This window comes from Brienomyrus brachyistius, unplaced genomic scaffold (genome assembly GCF_023856365.1).
Source record: "Brienomyrus brachyistius isolate T26 unplaced genomic scaffold, BBRACH_0.4 scaffold92, whole genome shotgun sequence".
Classification (NCBI taxonomy): Eukaryota; Metazoa; Chordata; class Actinopteri; order Osteoglossiformes; family Mormyridae; genus Brienomyrus; species Brienomyrus brachyistius.
Genome location: NW_026042367.1, coordinates 572730 through 592245, shown reverse-complemented (window position 1 = coordinate 592245; position 19516 = coordinate 572730). Strand labels below are relative to the sequence as shown.

Genomic DNA, 19516 nt, shown 5'->3' with positions numbered 1-19516 from the left:
TCTGATTACAGGCACACAGGCTTAGCCCACAGAGCCACACGCTGCTCCCCAGATTATAGCTATAGATCTAGATATAATAATAATTGCCGGTCTAATGAGCTTTAGTTATTGTCGTCGACTCTCTTCTCGTTTTTTCTTCTCTCTTTCTTTTTGTCCCTTGTTTTTCCCCTGTTGATTGCTGTTGTCACTTTGCGATGTTGCTTTGGCTCCTGCACTGTTTTAGTTCACTTAAGGCTCCTCCCACGTTTTCTCACTACTTTTTCTCTGCATCACATTTCTGCTACATTCCCATTTTCTCCATGTTGCCATATGCTCAATGCACAGCATAAATAATGACACAAAGTGTACACAACGCCAACACAAACACAAGCATACAACACAGATATATACATGTTCACTTCAGACACATACAAATAAGACAGATACAGACATGCAGGACACACACACACACAGACATTCAGGACACACACACACACACACACACCTTTAGCAATCATCAAACATCTTAACAGGTAATATAAATATGTCCACACTGAGATTGGTCACATGGAATGTATGTGGAATTGTTTCCAGGGAAAAGAGGCTAAAAATTGCTAATCGGTTAAATGACTTGAAGGCAGACATTGTCTTTTTACAAGAGACTCATATGGCCAAAACATCTGAATATATGCATACCTTCCCACAGTTCCCTCACACGTACTCAGCCTGCTACAACTCAAAACAAAGAGGAGTAACCATATTGATTAACAAAAGGATTCATTTCACCATTAGCAACACTATAATAGATGCAGAAGGTAGATTTATGATACTAAAATTATCTATTCAAAATATGGATTTCTGCATTGCTAGTGCATATGGACCAAACGTTGACGACCCCTCCTTTTTCATGCTCTCTTCACTTCACTTTCTGACCACTCGGACACCACTCTCATTATAGGAGGAGACTTTAACTTGGTGTTGAACCGAGAAATGGACAGGCTCAGCACGGCAGTGAACCAAAGGAACTGGCTATCTGTAGATATTCTTAAACAATACATGAATGATTATGGTCTTTATGATGCCTGGCGTTCACATCACCCCACTTCCAGGGATTACACCTTCTTTTCTCCAGTACATCGCTCACATTCTCGCTTAGATTATTTTTTAATTAGCAGTTCCATGATGAGGCACGTCACAGAAACTCAGATACACTCTATCCTTATCAGTGATCACTCACCGGTGTCTTTGGTTAAGGACAGTGTCACACCAACGAGCAGGAACTGGAGACTCAATACATCTTTACTTAAAGATCAAGATTTTATTAATTATTTCAAAAATGAATGGGCAATGTATCTGGATAACAATGATCTAGCAGAAGTCTCACCATGTGTTATCTGGGAAGCGGGAAAGGCAGTAATGAGAGGAAAAATAATATCTTATTGCTCACATAAAAAAAATAAAGAAAAATCACACTTAGAATTAGAACAGAAAATTAAATCATTAGAAACAGCTTATGCTTCCTCACCGCAAGAGCAGATAATTAGCAACTTGAGGAAACTAAAATTGGAATTTAATTAACTAAATTATAGGAAGACACAATTTTTGGTAGAAATATTGCGATTGGAGAACTTTGAACAAGGTAATAAATCTGGAAGATTCCTGGCTAACCAGTTAAAACTAAATAAAGAAAAATCAACAATTTGTTCTATTAAAGTCTCGAGGAGGAATATAACTCATGATCACCAACAAATTAATAAATCTTTTACAGAATTTTATGAAGCTTTATACTCCTCACAGAATAATATATCTGATGCTGACATCAACAGATTTCTTAGCAATATAAATCTGTCAAAGCTGGATGTTTACTGTTTTAGACTCTCCTCTATCAGTATCTGAATTCAATGTAGCTATACAGTATCTGCCAAGTAATAAAGCTCCAGGTCCTGATGGTTTCCCAGCAGAATTCTACAAAGTATTTTGGCCAACGCTAGCACCCGTTTTTATCAGAATGGTTACTCAAATTTAGAATGATCACTCGCTATCTCCAAACATGAACTGTGCCAATATTAGCCTGCTTCTGAAACCTGGTAAAGACCCAACGCTGACATCCAGCTACCACCCAATCTCACTCATAGACGTAGATCTTAAAATAATTAGCAAAGTCCTTGCCAAAAGATTAGAGAAAGTTAGTCCATTTCTTATACATCCTGACCAAACAGGTTTTATCATGGGTAGGCACTCAGCCAATAATACACGTAGACTACTGAATGTTATAGACTACAGCTCCATTAACAAATTAGAAACCACGGTTATATCTCTAGATGCAGAGAAAGCATTTGACAAAGTAAATTGGAAATTTCTATTTGCAGTTCTACATAAATTTGGATTTGGTTCATACTTCATAAGCTGGATTAAAACACTATACAGCTCTCCAAATGAACGTATTAGGACAAATGAACTATTTTCTACTATGAACGATTAGACAAAATTTACATATTAAAGGAATTCAAACAGAAAAAATAGACCATAAGATAAGCCTGTATGCAGATGACGTATTACTCTTTCTTAGGAACTCACCAGCTTCTTTTCTTAAGACAATATCACTTATAGATAAGTTCTCATCTATATCAGACTGCTCCGTCAACTGGAGCAAATCTATAGTTCTACCTTTGAATTGTAATTTCCACAACACAACTGGTATTCCGTTACAGTCAGGTAAATGTAGGCATACATTTTTCCACCAGCATTCTACGGTGGGGAGGGCCGTTTACGTGGCCTGACTCACTGTGCTGTGCAGCCTTCTGCCTCCCCCTGTTTTAATTGCACTTTAGTCATCACATGCCAGTATACACACAGGGCCTTGGGGGCCGGGGGCACTACTCAGAGGCTGGTGGTATCACTCGCCTCTGTGCTGCTGCCGCCCCCCAATTTTACTCAGACCATATACATTCAGGGTCTTGATGGGGGAGTGATGTGGAGGAGAGCTGTTCACAAGCAGCGCCCGTCAATTTTAAATTCATCTTAGTTTCTCAACAGTCATACTCACCCCTACACTACATACAGTCTCATACATCTCCACACGCATCCAACACTCTGTCTCTGAGTGAGTGGGCACACACACTAGCCTGCATCTCGCCTACACAATTGAGCACACATGTACATATACTTGCACGCACCCATCCAAGCACACACTAAGATTTTATATGCTTGTATAGTTGTGTTACTTTCTGCACACTATAATTTTGTTTATTCCTTTCTGAATCTATCACTCCTTTTTTCTTTTTCATGTCTTTTTTTATCCTTTTCCTTCTTTTTTCCCCTCCTAATATGTCCCTCCACTACAGCCAACTCACCCACTGCAATGTTTTTACATGATGAAACTGAAATAAATAAATTAAATTAAAATAAAAAGAAATAGATCAACATGAGGGGCCTATACAGAGTTTATAGATCCCCTCATGGTAAAGCAAGCATGTTTGGCACAGCATTCAGACCATGATTCTGCTAAAGCTGACAGGACAAGGGGGGGAAAAAAGAGAACATTTCTAGAGCCTCTTGATATGGGAAGTCAGAAACGTCAGGCCTATTTATTGAGATCGGCATGCAAGTTACAAGATGGTCTCCTGGCAGCCTATTGCGGATGTTTGGCTCGAGCTGAAAATATATTAACTGTTAGGCTTTAAAAACGATAGCTGATAGCATAAAATGGTGATAGTTTAAAGCAGAAAATTCCATTGTGAAACGTCTTTATTACCCTTTAAAAAACGCAGATATTTTTCTCTGCTTTTCAGGTGGCTGACGCTACATATTTTCTGACGCGCGCTCTGTCCGCTGGTGGGAGTGTGCTCACCTGTGTGCGCGCGCACGTGTCTGTGATCGCGCATCGAGACGGAACTCCGCCATGCGCGAAAGTGTAGAGCAGGGGTGTCCACACTTTTTCAGCTTGCGAGCTACTTATAAATGACCAAGTCAAAATGATCTACTATAAAATGCAAAACATATTATTTATAGATTTATAGATATTCGTTGTTATTTATTGTTGTTAGTATTATTGTTATTATTGAATATTGTTTATCATTATTATTAATTTCCCTTTGGCATAAATGAAGCATTTTTGCATTGAACTGGGATTTTAGTTCCTTCACCTTTCTCTTACTCAGCTCGCTTTTCGGAGGGAAGTTAATGCCGTAGTTTTTATGAGCAGTCCGAAAATGCCGCTCCACATTTACCTTCTTCGGAATAGCAATGGTAGACTGACAGATGAAACAAACGCACTTCGAATATGACTTTGTGGGGAAAAAATACTCCTCCTTTCATTCCGTATGGAAGTGGTAGGTTATTGGCTTCGTACTTGGTCCTGCTCCCCCATTCAGTTTTATACCCTCTCTTAAGTTTAGTAGAAATAAATTGGAGGCGACTCGGTTGCTTACTGGAGTTTTGCAGCAGCTGGCGCGGTTGATCGCGTCACCCTTCCTCTATTTTTTATGTCATGCGATCTACTCACTCTTTGCGATCGACCAGTAGATCGCGATCGATGTATTGGGCACCTCTGGTATAGAGACAAAAATGACAAGCTGTTGTGCAAATAAGATAAATAACAAAAGGCTATTTAATCTGTTTATTAAAAGGACAATGTATAGAGCTCTTCTATAGTAAAAGTAACCTTACAGTAAATGACTTCTGCTGTGATCTGACGCTATATAGAAAATGTAATTAAATAAGATGAACTTGACCTTCTGCGGGGGGTCACCCTAGTATAATGATAGGGGAAACACTGCTGTCTGTCTGCCATAAAATAAATAAAAGGGGGAATTGGAATTGCATATGACTATGGAGAGAATGGCTGACTATGGTGAAAAAGGTGTGGAAATTTTTACTAATTCACATAAGGGACAGCATGAAGGGTTGTTTAATTCAGCATCGGAGGAATTCATATATTTGTGTGATTATGATAATCACACTATTATAACTTGATTGTACATCTCTTGAATTAATTACAGTGTCATGTATAACACTACACTTTTTAATACATTGTTTGGCAGAACAGACTGCAAAACTGTAGTCCAGGGGCGATTCTAGGTTCAGAGCTTTGGGGGTGCTGAGCACCCAGGGAGCTGCCCAGCAAGGCAAGATACACTTTACTCGTCACAATGAGACTATTTCCCTGCCTCTTTCAGTCCCCGCATCCTTAAATGTCTCCAGTTGTCCCGAGTTCTATCTGAATGTCTCCTTTGTGCATTTAAATCCCTGTTCCTCCCTGTCCTTTTCGTCTGTTGTCTTTGTCTCCGTCATCAGTCATCAATTTACCATCTCTGTGCAAGTCTGCAGATTTCTTTATTAAATCCTAAGAGTTTCTCTGTGCCTGGGTCCTTGTCAAAAAACATGACATGACTGTTTTGTACATTTTAACAATTTAATTCCAACATTTGTGTAAGAAAAGCAAAACACTTTTTGGAAAAGTCTTTAACAGGACCATCAAATTTGATAAAGGTTTTTTTAAAAATGCTGCAAAAGACCACGACTGCAAAAGAAGAATGGATTGGAATAAAAAAAATACATATCCTAACCTTAATTACTGGAGGAGAGTAATGAATGATGCTAATAGTGAGTAAAAAGTAAACAGAGTGCATTTTTTGGACAGGGATTCACTTTTAATGTGAATGAATAATATAATACAGATACATAAAAAATACCCTCAAAAAATAGAACAGTGTGAAATACACAAATGTACAAAATATTAATAAAAAAATTATAAAGATGTTGGCAACTTTGCCTATGGTACAATGTATGCAATGTATGAAAAGATCTTTACTGCAGATACTACTATGACTCTGCAGATTTGTTTTTTTATTTTAACCTATGTCGCCTCACCTTGTGGCTGGCAAATCTGTCTGTCACTTTTTGGTGGTCAACTCTCTCAAGCATCTCCTTCTCAACTGACATCACAGCCAGGTGCTGGAGTCTGCTTTGACCCATGGTCCTTCTCAGCCAGGTATGGAGCCGACGCAAGACACTGAAAGATCTCTCACAGCTACAGCTGCTAACTGGGATTGTTAGGGCAACCTGAATAACAGTTTTCAGTGTGGGGAAGATCTTCTTATCCAGAAGTTTGTATAATGTTAACATATCTGGAATGGCACCAGCCTCACTCTGGAGCTTCAAAAAGTTTTTGGCAACTGCAACTTCCTCTAACTGAAGTTCAATATGCTAATGCAGTGCCAGGGCTGACAAATGAGGCTCAGACCAGAATTGGTTTGAGGTTGGACTACAGGCCTGAATCCCATTAAGCAATTCCTGACTAACACCAGAAAAACGCTTCTCAAGTTCAGAGATCATTCTGTCCAGACAAGGAAACAACAATTTCCTTTTAAGAAATAGAAGAGCCACAGACTTCACTGCCTGCCCCACAGGTTGATTCAACAACAAATCCATCCATTTTCTTTCGTTTCTGCCTCTGTCCAGAAGACTGCTCCAAAACAGCTATCTGGTTTGCCTCACACAAAGCCTTTGTCCTTGCATGAATATCAGTAGCAGTGGCATCACTGCACTTCTGCTTCAGAGTCTCAACCACTGCATCTTTATATGTCTGTGCCTGGGCAATATCTATGGTCTCCTTTTGTAGGTATCTGTGTAAACATGCGGTTACAGACAGTAGATCCTTGAAAACAATCAGCAAATACACTGAGGAGAATTTACTGAGTTTTGCCTTTAATCCCACCGCAATAGGTGTGTTGATAGTGGAGAGGCACTCAATTATGGCATGGAAGTTGTTAAGCACAGCCGTTACTGAACGAACCTGGCATGCCCAGCGTGTGTTTGACAGTTGCAAAAGCCAACTGTTCTGTCTTTCCATCTCTGGCCTCATCAGCCATAATGGCATACATCTGTGATTCCGTCATCTCATGAACAATAGCTGCAGTTACCTCTTGTGAACAACATTCAATCATCTCATTCTGACTACTACAAGAGATGTATGTTGTGTTTCATGGGGGTGTGTACCTCTGCAAGAATGGATCAAACTTTTCCAAAAGTTTTATGCACTCACAGAAATTCCCTTTATTGTCACTCTCTTCTGTTTCATCATGACCTCTAAATGATATTCCTTGCTTCCCCAAAAAGCAGGTCACTGCCACAATACGTTCTAGGTACTCCCTTCTTTCACTTACTTCTGCGGCACTTGCTGCCTCTATCTGTTCCACAATATTGCCTTGTGACAGACTTGCTTTGTAGCTGTTCCAACAAACTACACTGTCCTTGTGTGACTGAGTGGATTCATGTTTTTGAAACTTGCTCAGTGCCTTTTGCCAATTACTGACTCCATCGTTCACTAATGTGTCATACCTAAGACTTTTGTCAAAGACTCGACAAGCGTAGCAGAAAGCAGCATTTTTTTTGGAAGAATATTCTAACCATTTAAAGCTTTTGAACCAGTTTTCTTGGAAGGATCTTTTTTGTGTGCCAAACTGAGTGAGAGGGTACTGGGACAGTTTTACCTGTTTAGGACCAGTAGTCTTATCCCCCAAATCAAGAGCCATATCTTGAACATCTTTGGATTGCTGACTGGAACTCTGCCCTGTCTGTCCCTCCTCATCTCTTTCCCTGGTTGGTTCTTTCTGCCTCTCCTCATCTTGTTCCCTGGTCTGCTTTCTCAGAGTCTCTCCCTGTTCTTCGCCTCCTTGTGTAATGAGATTAACCAAACAGTAAATCAGATCGATAAATAGGAAAATGTAATGAAGGTGTCCTGTTTACATTTCAGAATGAAGTCTAATGATATAAGATCATGGTTCTCAAACTGTGGTACCTGGTACGTGAGCTCCCCATTGTGGTACTTGGAGGAAAGATATAAGCATCTTTTGAAAATAAAAATACTTCAAACATGTACAATTCAATCAATAAGGTACAAAACTTTGAATTAAAATACCTAAAGTATACTAAATTCATATTTCGAATATACTAAGCATTGTCTTCCCTTTTCTTCTTGTTTCAATGTCAGCCTGCTAAATTTTCACGTTCTTAGGATGCTCATTCTGACTTAATGCAACTGTGGGGGGCACGTACTGCGGCAGTCATACAGACTAGATGGTCCAAAAGTTGACCTACCTACTATTGGCTGAGGTTTTGTAGATTTGTGGCTGAACCACAGAAAAATATATCATTAATTTTATTCTGCCCAATTAATGATAATAATGTTATGTTGGAATATTGTTAAAGAGGCACAAACTGCTTCAACACAGTTTGTTTTGCAGATTCTGTATAGCAGCTTTAATATAGAGAGAACACAACTTCCAGATTGTATGAGTAAAATTAGGATCTTTTTCTGTCAGTTTAACAGTTTCTGTTTTGCCTGTCACTGACTATTCCCTGTTTGTTTTCTTACCTGGTTCTTCCTGACCTTGTACTTTCTCCTCACTATCTGCTCTTTCCTCTCTCCCTCTTTGAACTGACAATCATACACAAATAGATAGTATTCAATTAGATAAAGAAATTACATTAATATAAAAAAATGCTATTGACATCACTAATAAAAAAACTCTTCTCTCAGTGTACTTTCAATCAAAAGGCAAATAACCAAACCACGTGTGCATTTAATAAAATATATGACTATTTAAACACTGATCCAACATTATTCTTGATTGACAGATCATGATCTTCTCCTTTTATCTGAATGCCCGTCCTTTTTTTGAAAAAACTTCCTTATATCCATTATGAACCTGGCTGTCTTTCTGTGCAAAATACACACACACACACACACACACACACACACACACACACACACCAGAAGTTATAAAGTTAATGGGCATCCAGTCAGTTAGCTACCTTAGGTTTAATATTCGGAACATGAAAAAATAACCAGCTTCTCTCGTTCCATTTCAAAGAGGACTGGTGAAACGGTTGGCAATTTAAGTTTGTAGATTTAGGCTATATAAATTTCAATGGGAACAACAGGACGGTCAAAATGTTGCTGATTTTCCTACAGAGTAGGGCGGATTGTAGGGTAGCAAACATCGTCAGAAAACGTGTTTTCAACACTGCAGTTTACCTGTGAAGGTAATGTTTTTCAGCTAATAAGAGACATGGTCAGACTCCTACTACCTAACTATATAAAGAAAGAGTTACTGAAGGTTAAATGCAGCTAACATGTCCTGTTTTAAGCCAAGTACTCACACAACTGCTGCAATGGGTCTCAGCCACCATTGCTCTGGAAGGAGCGCTGGAGCCAGTCAGAGTAGCGGAGAGTGAAGCTGGAACGAACCATTTTTCGGGGCTGGGGGGCGTATCTATACTAGTTATTGAAATATTACATCTGAATGATTTTTCATATTTTAATACTGTCTCACATAAACAGCATGAACTGTCAAAAAAAGTTAGAAATCTTTAGAAATCTTTGGGGGTGCTTTTATTCATTTTGGGGGTACTGAAGCAGCCCCCAAAAATGGGCTAAAATCGCCCCTGGGCAGGACCCTGTTAACCCTAATCCAGGCAAAGTTACAGGGTCCTCTCTGTTTCTCTTCATAGGGGTCTTTGCAGACATCCAGACATGAGCTTGTTTTGCTCAGTGAGTAACACCATGGCCCCACAGTTACGGAGCTGTGAGTTCAGTTCTGACCCTGACAAAAAATCAGTATAATGTTGCAAGTTCACTAGTTTCCATCAACAGACTGTGTGAACTATGACTGTGTGTATACTACTCTGGGTACCTTGGGTCCTGTTGTAAGCTCCCAGCACAGCAGTTCCCTGTACTGGAGAAGCAGTAATGGAATATGAATGGGAATCTACAGTAGATGTACTGTTTACAGTGAAATGTAGTTCAGAAAAAGAGAGAATGTCAACCTTGAGAGGATCACTTACCTCAGCAGTGACATTCATGTCTCTCGTGCCTCTTCCTATCATGTCAGTAGATGGATTGGGAGAGCATGGGGGTCATGTAGTCGCTGGAATGGGGTCTGTGGCACTCCTGATATTTTTGTAAGACGGTGAAGGTCTCCTGGTGCTCCTTATTTTGCTGTGTGGCTGCTAGACATGGACGTTATCCAGTGACCAGAGATGAAGACTGGACTCCTTTGGTACTGTGTCTCTTCGGAGAATCCTTGGGTACCACTGGTTTGACTTCGTGTCAAATGAGTGGTTGCTCAGGGAGTCCCGCGTGAGTCAGGTTACCTGCATTGTAAGTGTCAGGTACAGCACTATGACCATGTGGCATGATTCCCTGAGGGTGATCCAGCTCGCAAGGTCCCTACTACCCTATTCCAGTGCAATCTCCCCAACCTGACCTGACCTGACCTGATCTGAAATTAAGGTAGTGGTCCAAGCTGTAGGTTTACTGACAGACCACTGTAGGTCCTTATCAATGAAGTCTACCATTCTATCAAGACTGAGGATAATAAGTAATATAATTCAAGTGCTATAATAGTACACTCAAACAGTGATCCTCCTTTATTGGTCTGTAACATACAATATTGCCTGCCCAAGAGCCCACTGCAGCAGGCTCGCAGGAAATATGAAAGAGCTTTGTGGGTGGAGATGTGATCTTTCCACATGATTTCAAGTGAAAACATGAAAAGTCATCTTTAAAACGAAGGCTTTCGCTATTGCAAATGTCACACTATTTAAGGTCTCAGGAAGTCTAGGGGAAGCACAAATATATAGTGCATATAGCTGTGTCTCACATAAAAAGGTTGTGCATACTCTGCTCATATTGTTCAAAATGGAGTAACACTTTGCCATGAATTTTTAATTTTAGTATGAGCCCATATAGTTAAGTCTCGACTGTTTACACATAAACACTTAAAAAAGATATAGCTGAGGTCCTGGATTCAGTCTCCTGCATTTTCTCTCTAACCCCCTCAAAGAAATTCTTGCAGGGATTAATTCAGTATGTTTTAACAACATATAAAAAGACCAGATGAGTTAGGAGCAACACTTTACTTGAGGGGGCACAAATAATGTCGTAGTACATCCATCCATCTATTTTCCAAACCGCTTATCCTACTGGGTCGCGGGGGGTCCGGAGCCTATCCCGGAAGCAATGTGCACAAGGCAGGGAACAACCCAGGATGAGGGGCCAGCCCGTCGCAGGGCACACTCACACACCATTCACTCTCACACACACACCTACGGGCAATTTAGCAACTCCAGTTAGCCTCAGCATGTTTTTGGACTGTGGGGGGAAACCCCACGACGACATGGGGAGAACATGCAAACTCCACACACATGTGACTCAGGCGGAGACTCGAACCCGGGTCCCAGAGGTGTGAGGCAACAGAGCTAACCAGTGCACCTGTCAGAGTTCGCTGGTTAAAGCGGGTAGTGCGCACAGGCTGACAAGTGGGCAGGAAGCAGGCAAGCAGGCAGAGTACGGGGAAAACAGGGATTTATTCGGGATCGGGACGGAGCAGACAGCACTAAGACTAACTAACATCAATGACAGACCAGAAATTAAGGCAAGTCATGGACTGAAATAGACGAGACTGGGCGAAAATAAGTGGACACAGCTGGGCAAGATCAGGGAAGCACACGTGAGTAATCAGGGGGCGTGGCACACACGAGGATCGTACGAGCCGGGCATGAGAGCACCACCTCTTACTTAATTTATTAATTAACCAGAAAGTATTAGTTATATACTGATCCCACGTTCGTTCATTCTTAATCATAACAGTTACTTTATTTGTTCATCATTTGTACTTGAGTAGTTACTGAGTTATTACTGAGTAATGTGTATTTGAACAATATAAAATATAATAATATATGTGCTATAAATCAACAAACCATTGTCCTTTCCTTTTATCCACTGCAGGGCTGCAGGAAGCAGCATACAGAGGAAATGCCTTGGGCGGGATGGTAGCCCGGATCAGGGCTCACATACTGGCTCACATGTGAGCAATGAAGAAGTAGCACTTCACGTGTACGGGAGAAAAACAGCAGCCAGAGGAATCCTATGCAATCTCAGTGAGAATAAACTCCCCAGACCCAGGACTGGGGCAGGAATTGCAGGATTCTCCTTTAGCATTTATTTTGGCATACTGTATTTATTGCTATTATCCTTGGTACATGTTTATATTTGCCAATAATTGAAATTGAAATAAACATGATTATTATTCATCCATCCTCGTACCACATATCCTGGAGACGAGGGCCTGTAGCTTATCCCAGGTAGCATAGGACACAATGGTATACTTTTGGATGGGATGCCAGTCCATTGCAGGGAATGCACTCACTCACACACTGTGGGCAATTTAGAGATGACAGTCTATTATTATTAGGATACCTATAGTTTTTAGTAGTTTTCACTATTATTATGCTTTTTGCCATGGGAGTCTATGGCAGCCCATAGAGCTGATTGGCAACTTTTTTGAAATTTGGCACATCGATAGAGGTCAGTTCCAACTATTCATACCAAATTTGGGTTCAATCCATCCATCACTCTAGCACCACCCTCAGGCCAAATTTCAAGAAATGTTTTTGCCTTATTCTCTTTCTTATCATTGTATGATTATGCTATTTACTTTCAAGTATTAGCATTACCTGGATGGACATCGACATCGTTCATCCTTTACCTGGGGAATGAGGCTCCCAACTCGTGGTGACTTACCCAAGCCCTGGTGCTGGATCATCATTAAATGCTTACATGGGGAAAGAGAGACCTTACCCTTGGCCTCCAAGCCTGGAAGTACCCTGAGCTCTAGACCCAAGCTTAACCCTAACCCATAAGCATAGGTTCGCAGCATGAACAGTTCTCACCTGATACCAGAAAACCATACATGTTCTTAATCTGAAAATCAGTTCATCATTTTCCCAGAAGGTGGCAGCACATCAACACTGCAAGCTTGGCACATCCCTTTGGATACAATGAGCTATCCTTATATTTTGAAATTTTTTTAAACTTATTTAAATCAGTAAAACAAATTGCATCCAAAAAGGATAGAATCATGACTACCCAATACCCCTTGGCACCATGTTAGTGTGAATGGAGTTTTCACTCCAGCCCTGAGGGATTCAGAGCAGACACAAAAGATTGTGAACCCATGTGTGATTTACAGTGAAAGGTGACTGAACACAACGCACAGCCTCTGTTATGACTCCACTGTTCACCATGGTTCAGCACCATCTATATTTCTATTATTTTTCTAGGTATTTTACTTGTGGTTTTACACTTAACATGGTATTGACAGGCTTGCTCCAAAAAGATCTCATTGTATTTACACAGTGACAGTAACGCTGCCTTATCTTGCGAGAGGAAGTAGCATATGGGTGCGCTGCTAACGTTAGCATTAGCAAACCTAGCTGCCTAGCAGTGTTGGTAGTAACTCGTCAGTGTAATTCCACTACTTTTGTTTGCACCATGTATTTCAACATCGACGCGATGTTACTGTGATCACTATGCAACCTTTAGCCCACTGTTATTTTCCTTGATTATGTAATTATACAGGGCAGGTCAGGCAGAGGGAGCAGACGCTGATGCAGCACATTGATGACCAACCACACGTCCAAACTGCTGGCGATCCTGGCCGGCGACCCCCCAGGCAGACACACGGTCAAATCCCACCCTTATTATAATTACTTTTATATGCAGTAATTGGTAATTAGTAATTTTCAGTAGCTTGCACAAGGCTGCTGACTAGCAACGTTATTCGTTGGCTGAATCCGAAATAGCTGTAGTGCTACGACGCTGGATTGTTACAGGGACAGTGATAAATGCAGACCCCTTTATTCTGATTGCGTTAAAAATCAAATGTTTTTACTCAGATTTCATCCATTTGGTGGTGTGCTCTCTATAATGTGCCATGTTTTTCTAAAAGAAGATTTTTTAAAAAAAGAATGGCAAAATAGAGCAGCGCATTGAATTGTAATGCCTGTATCTTGAAACGTAGCGTGTTGTCAGACTCTCCGATACACAGCTCTATGGTCCATACAGAGGAGATGAGGAACATGCAGTCTGCTAAGTCACGTGGTTACCTTTCGTTAGGTGGCTACGTTTACATGCCTTAACGCAATTAAGATGTTTTCATGTAAACAGATTAATCGGGGAGCTCATTTATAAAGGCTTCGTGTGACTGAAAAAGACGAGAAGCATTCATACATACATTTATAGGAAGATTTTGGGATTTACAAAGAAAAACGTTTTGTGAAAAAGACAAATCTTGTGAACGAGGTTGAGAGATGCTGTTTCGACAGAATCCTGTAGAGGGCACTGTGTATGCTAAATCGAAGGCTCCAGTAATGTATTCGGCATTTATAATCATAAACAATAATAATTGAAATATTTGTGGGCACATGGCAATTGGCTCTGAGATTAAAGTTATTTAAAATGAATTTGTTTAAATTTGTGGGCCGGCATGGTGGTGGAGTGGTTAGCACTGTTGCCTCACACCTCTGGGACCCAGGTTTGAGTCTCCGCCTGGGTTACATGTGTGTGGAGTTTGCATGTTCTCCCCATGTCGTCGTGGGGTTTCCTCCGGGTACGCTGGTTTCCCCCCACAGTCCAAAAACATGCTGAGGCTAATTGGAGTTGCTAAAAAATTGCCTGTAGGTGTGAATGGTGTGTGAGTGTGCCCTGCGATGGGCTGGCCCCCCATCCTGGGTTGCTCCCTGCCTTGTGCCCATTGCTTCCGGGATAGGCTCCGGACCCCCCGCGACCCAGTAGGATTAGCGGTTTGGAAAATGGATGGATGGATGTATGATAGAATGATTAAGCTGTAGCACATTTCAAATAATATTTCATTTGTAACACATTTGTTCTCCAAACTTCTACATTTTTAACCTTTGGCCACAAGATCATCTTCTTCCTGCCAGTATCTTTTCTTTCCTTTGATCCTCGGTTGTTGGAATCTGCTCTGCTGCTTGGAAGTTCCCTGGGGCTCTGTGCACTTCTAGGGGCTCTGTGTCCTTTGTTAGCACAAACATTTTGCACACCTGACATTACCATGCATACAGTATTTCTCATATTTTACAAAATACAAAAACACTGATCAAAGTCTGTAGAAAAAAACATTTTATTTCATGAACTCAAATATGAATCATAAAACACAATTAAAATACTTTTTTTGAATACATGCCTCAGAAATTGCACATCCCTGATTGTGCGTTACCTTCATGCTGCCTTGAAATTTTTGATTTCTTCACTGTAGCCCTATGTTATACAATCTAATCTTAACCTTATGTTAACTGATCCTATTTTTATTTCTTAAATATTCCCTCCACCACCCCCCCTCTGAGGAGGACTGCTTTATTTACAATTAATCTAATCCTATGTTATACAATCTAATCTTAACCTTATGTTAACTGATCCTATTTTTATTTCTTAAATATTCCCTCCACCACCCCCCCTCTAAGGAGGACTACTTTATTTATAATTAATCTAATCCTATGTTATACAATCTTATCTTTACCTTATGTTAACTGATCCTATTTTTATTTCTTAAATATTCCCTCCACCACCCCCCCTCTGAGGAGGACTGCTTTATTTACAATTAATCTAATCCTATGTTATACAATCTTATCTTAACCTTATGTTAACTGATCCTATTTTTATTTCTTAAATATTCCCTCCACCACCCCCCCTCTAAGGAGGACTGCTTTATTTACAATTAATCTAATCCTATGTTATACAATCTTATCTTTACCTTATATTAACTGATCCTATTTTTATTTCTTAAATATTCCCTCCACCACCCCCCCCTCTAAGGAGGACTGCTTTATTTATAATTAATCTAATCCTATGTTATACAATCTTATCTTTACCTTATGTTAACTGATCCTATTTTTATTTCTTAAATATTCCCTCCACCACCCCCCCTCTAAGGAGGACTACTTTATTTATAATTAATCTAATCCTATGTTATACAATCTTATCTTTACCTTATGTTAACTGATCCTATTTTTATTTCTTAAATATTCCCTCCACCACCCCCCCCCTCTAAGGAGGACTACTTTATTTATAATTAATCTAATCCTATGTTATACAATCTTATCTTTACCTTATGTTAACTGATCCTATTTTTATTTCTTAAATATTCCCTCCACCACCCCCCCTCTAAGGAGGACTACTTTATTTATAATTAATCTAATCCTATGTTATACAATCTTATCTTTACCTTATGTTAACTAATCCTATTTTTATTTCTTAAATATTCCCTCCACCACCCCCCTCTGAGGAGGACTGCTTTATTTACAATTAATCTAATCCTATGTTATACAATCTTATCTTTACCTTATGTTAACTGATCCTATTTTTATTTCTTAAATATTCCCTCCACCACCCCCCCCTCTAAGGAGGGCTGCTTTATTTATAATTAATCTAATCCTATGATATACAATCTTAATTTTATTCTATGTTATCTTATCCTATCTTTCTTATCTTATGCTATGCAATCCTATCTTATTCTTATACTATGTTATCTCATATAATCTTATCCTAAACTTATGGTAATTTATCATGTCTTTGTAAAACATAAAATGGCATACAAGTTAAGACTATCTAAACTTGTCCTATCTTAACCTTATCCTATCTTAAGCTTATCCTATAGTACCTTATGCTATAGAACTACATGGTAACATATCCTAATTTTATCTTATCCTAAGTATGTATGACAACTCTCGTGTAATTATGTGCTGAATCTACAGGGAAATGTAGCTATGTGCATCTGACTGATAGCCCATTTCCACACCCATCTCCTGAGCCCTGGGCATGGTACTTAGCTGCTCCAGTGCATCAATAGAAAAGATGAACTCATCTTCATCAATCCTACGCCTCTTGGATGAATGAGTACCCTCATTATCCTCATTCTTCCCCTGTTTCGCTAAGTTAATTTCATTTAAATGTCTGTTCCAAAACTCCTGACACCAGTACTCAGTAAAGCACTTGGCGTCATAGGTCATTTTAGAGTACTTGGTTACATAATAGTTATACAACCAATAGAATTTTTCCAGGTGAGATGAGGCGGCTACAGCCTGTGCTGGAGCCTGAAGCAGATGGGTCAGATGAACCAGGCCTGGAGCTGAATATGGATGTGGAGCTGGGCTTACAGGTGTGACTAAGTGTGGGGATAAAACAGAGGAGCCCATAAAAAGAAATGGGGATGAAACAAAAGAGGAGGGGGCTGAAGACGAAAATAAAAATGAAGAGGAGGAGAAGGTTGGTGAGCTGGGCTTAGGCTCTAACCCCTTCTGTTGGTCATACCTCCTTCTTCGCCCTGACCGGCCTCCCGCCGTATTTCTACGGCGGCCTGTGCCCTGCTGACCCCTGCTGGTTGCCACCGGGATGGCAGCAGATCCAGGAGAGGCAGACGTGGTCAGGGAGCTGGCTGCCGGCGGCCTGGTGCGGCACTTCTTCCGACGGCCAGCATCACTGGAACTGGTTTGTCCTTTGGGATTAAAAAGACAGGGGACAGCATATTTAATTTAAATGAAACATTATGTCACTGTACAACAACACTACATCACAACCATCACAGATATCACACTTGGCAGTCGGTATTGCACACTAAGAAAAATTCTGCAGTCTTTATTGGATACAGGAAACACACGCTTGGGAAACTTATGCGCTGGTCTTGACTTGGGCCGTCTGCGTTTCAGCAGGGGAACCTGACCTATAAAAACAAGCCAGTTTGTGCACAGATTCCCTGATACGCAGAACAACAGCGAAAAACAACACTGGAAAGGTTCATGTGCATCAAATATAGCAGCCCACTCAATCCAAATGCTGGCATCAACAACTGACTATTAAGTCAAATCCTTTACATATCTTACACTTTCCATACGTTGCATTATTTATTCACTCTCAAGGTACCAAACTAAGATTTATGCTTTTTCTGATTTCTACCGCGTTTCCCAGCAAATAAGCCCTAACATGATTTTTCAAGAAGCCCGTAATATAAGCCCTAGTTATTGTCCCATGGATTGTACGGTAACTAGAATGAGATGCGGTTATACTACGAGAAGGCTACATGGACAAGAGGCGCTCATTTAAGGACAGAGTTATTGCTAAACATGAGAGATTGGGGACACTGGTTCTACAGGAAATTGAGTTGCGAGATATTCAGGACGGAATTTGGAACTTGGAGATTTACGATGATGTTCCAGAAGAACATGACATTACGACTATATTTGAATAAACATATGCAGTATACAGCAGAATTTTGTTCATGAATAAATTCACCGTCAAATTGTTTACATGGAAAGATACTGTTAGAAGATGACATGATGTCTGTGTTTGAATAAATGTGGATTTTTTTCATGAATACCGGTAAATATACTGTAGCATGTTATACTTGGGAAAATACTACCTTAATATAAGCCGTAACGCGTCATTTGGAGCAAAAATTAATATAAGACCCTGTCTTATTTTCGGGGAAACACCGTATATTAGGACATATTCAGCTGTTACTTTACCACTTCATGATGATTTTCTCTGATGTTTAAACACAGCACAGCCACAGATTTTACTGATTTCATTATATAATGCAGTAGACATGCAAAAAGACTCCCGTATATTAAAGCTAAAGGTGAACTACTTTATTATTTAGACATGTACTTCTAAAACAAGATAATAGAACAGAAGATTCAAGAAGACTAGTCAAGCATATTCTGACTTTAACTCTTTAAGTGCTGAGTTAGTCTGGGCATCATTTTGCCATCCTTACCTCGGCCAACTGGACCGGGGATGTATTCCGGGGCGATCCGCACACTGACTGCACCTTTCGGCAGCAGCCAGTCAATCCTCTGGAGATTCACGGTGGTTTTCACGATGGACATCTTTCGCGTCTTCTCTCTTGCTGATAAACTGCAAGTCTGAGCTGCTTTAAATGTTCAAATGAAAACTCTAAACGGAAAAGAATTGTTATGATTCGGTTGCTAAGCTACGGTGGCCGATTGGTGTCAGCGCGCTGCAAAGTCTTCAAACGCTTTAATCAAATGACGAAACATACGATCTACATTTACAAAAGCGCAGAAACGTAGAAGTACCACAAAATTGTAAGACAAGTTTAAAAACATATAAGCGCTGAAAATCCGCTCACAACACAGTTGTAAAGTTTCTGGGTGACAAAGAAACAAGACGGACCAATTATGGTTTAATTGTATATCGAATGTTTACGAAATGTCGATATCTTATCAAAACAGGATATAGAATGAAACACTACATTATATCAATCAATCATTCGGTCGCCATTAAAAATATAGAATAATATTCCTTCCTTGTTATAATTAACACGAGAGCTGCGGTCTTGAAGTTGCACAGACTCCCAGAATTCATAGCGATAATTACGCGACCCATTCAATTAGTGGGTTTTTTGATAATTGGGAATGGGGAGGAGCCATTGGGTGCGTTCGACTTCACTTAGGTCTGACTGCAGCTGACGTGAGGGGGAGCGCCATCTGCCGGCGGCTGCAGGAGTGTAATATAATAATATAAACTGTAATATAAACTTGTAATATAAACTGACAGCAGCCAAACTAGACAACTTCTACTCCTCGTAGTGCGAGACCTGACTGAGATGGCCGCACTTCCAAAAGGGTGTAGATACATCTATACAAATATCAC

General features: G+C 40.1%; 3 protein-coding genes across 4 annotated transcripts in view; all 3 read right to left on the bottom strand.

Moving 5' to 3' along the window:
• The window catches only part of LOC125727211 (tripartite motif-containing protein 29-like), a 113597-nt gene that overhangs the window by 50372 nt on the left and 43709 nt on the right, over positions 1-19516 (bottom strand). The gene's annotated exons all lie outside the window — the stretch shown is intronic.
• On the bottom strand, positions 14946-18961 carry LOC125727219 (uncharacterized). 2 transcript variants are annotated; one of them, XM_049003989.1, is made up of 3 exons: positions 18618-18961; positions 16071-17339; positions 14946-15248 (listed from the first exon to the last, which is right to left on the bottom strand). In XM_049003989.1, the coding sequence occupies exons 1-2, from the start codon at positions 18727-18729 to the stop codon at positions 16594-16596; spliced, it is 858 nt and encodes a 285-aa protein (XP_048859946.1). In that variant the 5' UTR covers positions 18730-18961; the 3' UTR covers positions 14946-15248; positions 16071-16593. The 2 variants fall into 2 exon arrangements, with proteins under 2 accessions (XP_048859946.1, XP_048859947.1); XM_049003990.1 differs by having other exon boundaries at positions 14946-15131.
• The window catches only part of LOC125727215 (uncharacterized), a 60107-nt gene continuing 56640 nt past the window's right edge, over positions 16050-19516 (bottom strand). The window contains exon 3 of the mRNA XM_049003980.1: positions 16050-16186. The gene's annotated coding sequence lies outside the window, so the exon portion shown is untranslated. The remainder of the gene's footprint in view (positions 16187-19516) is intronic.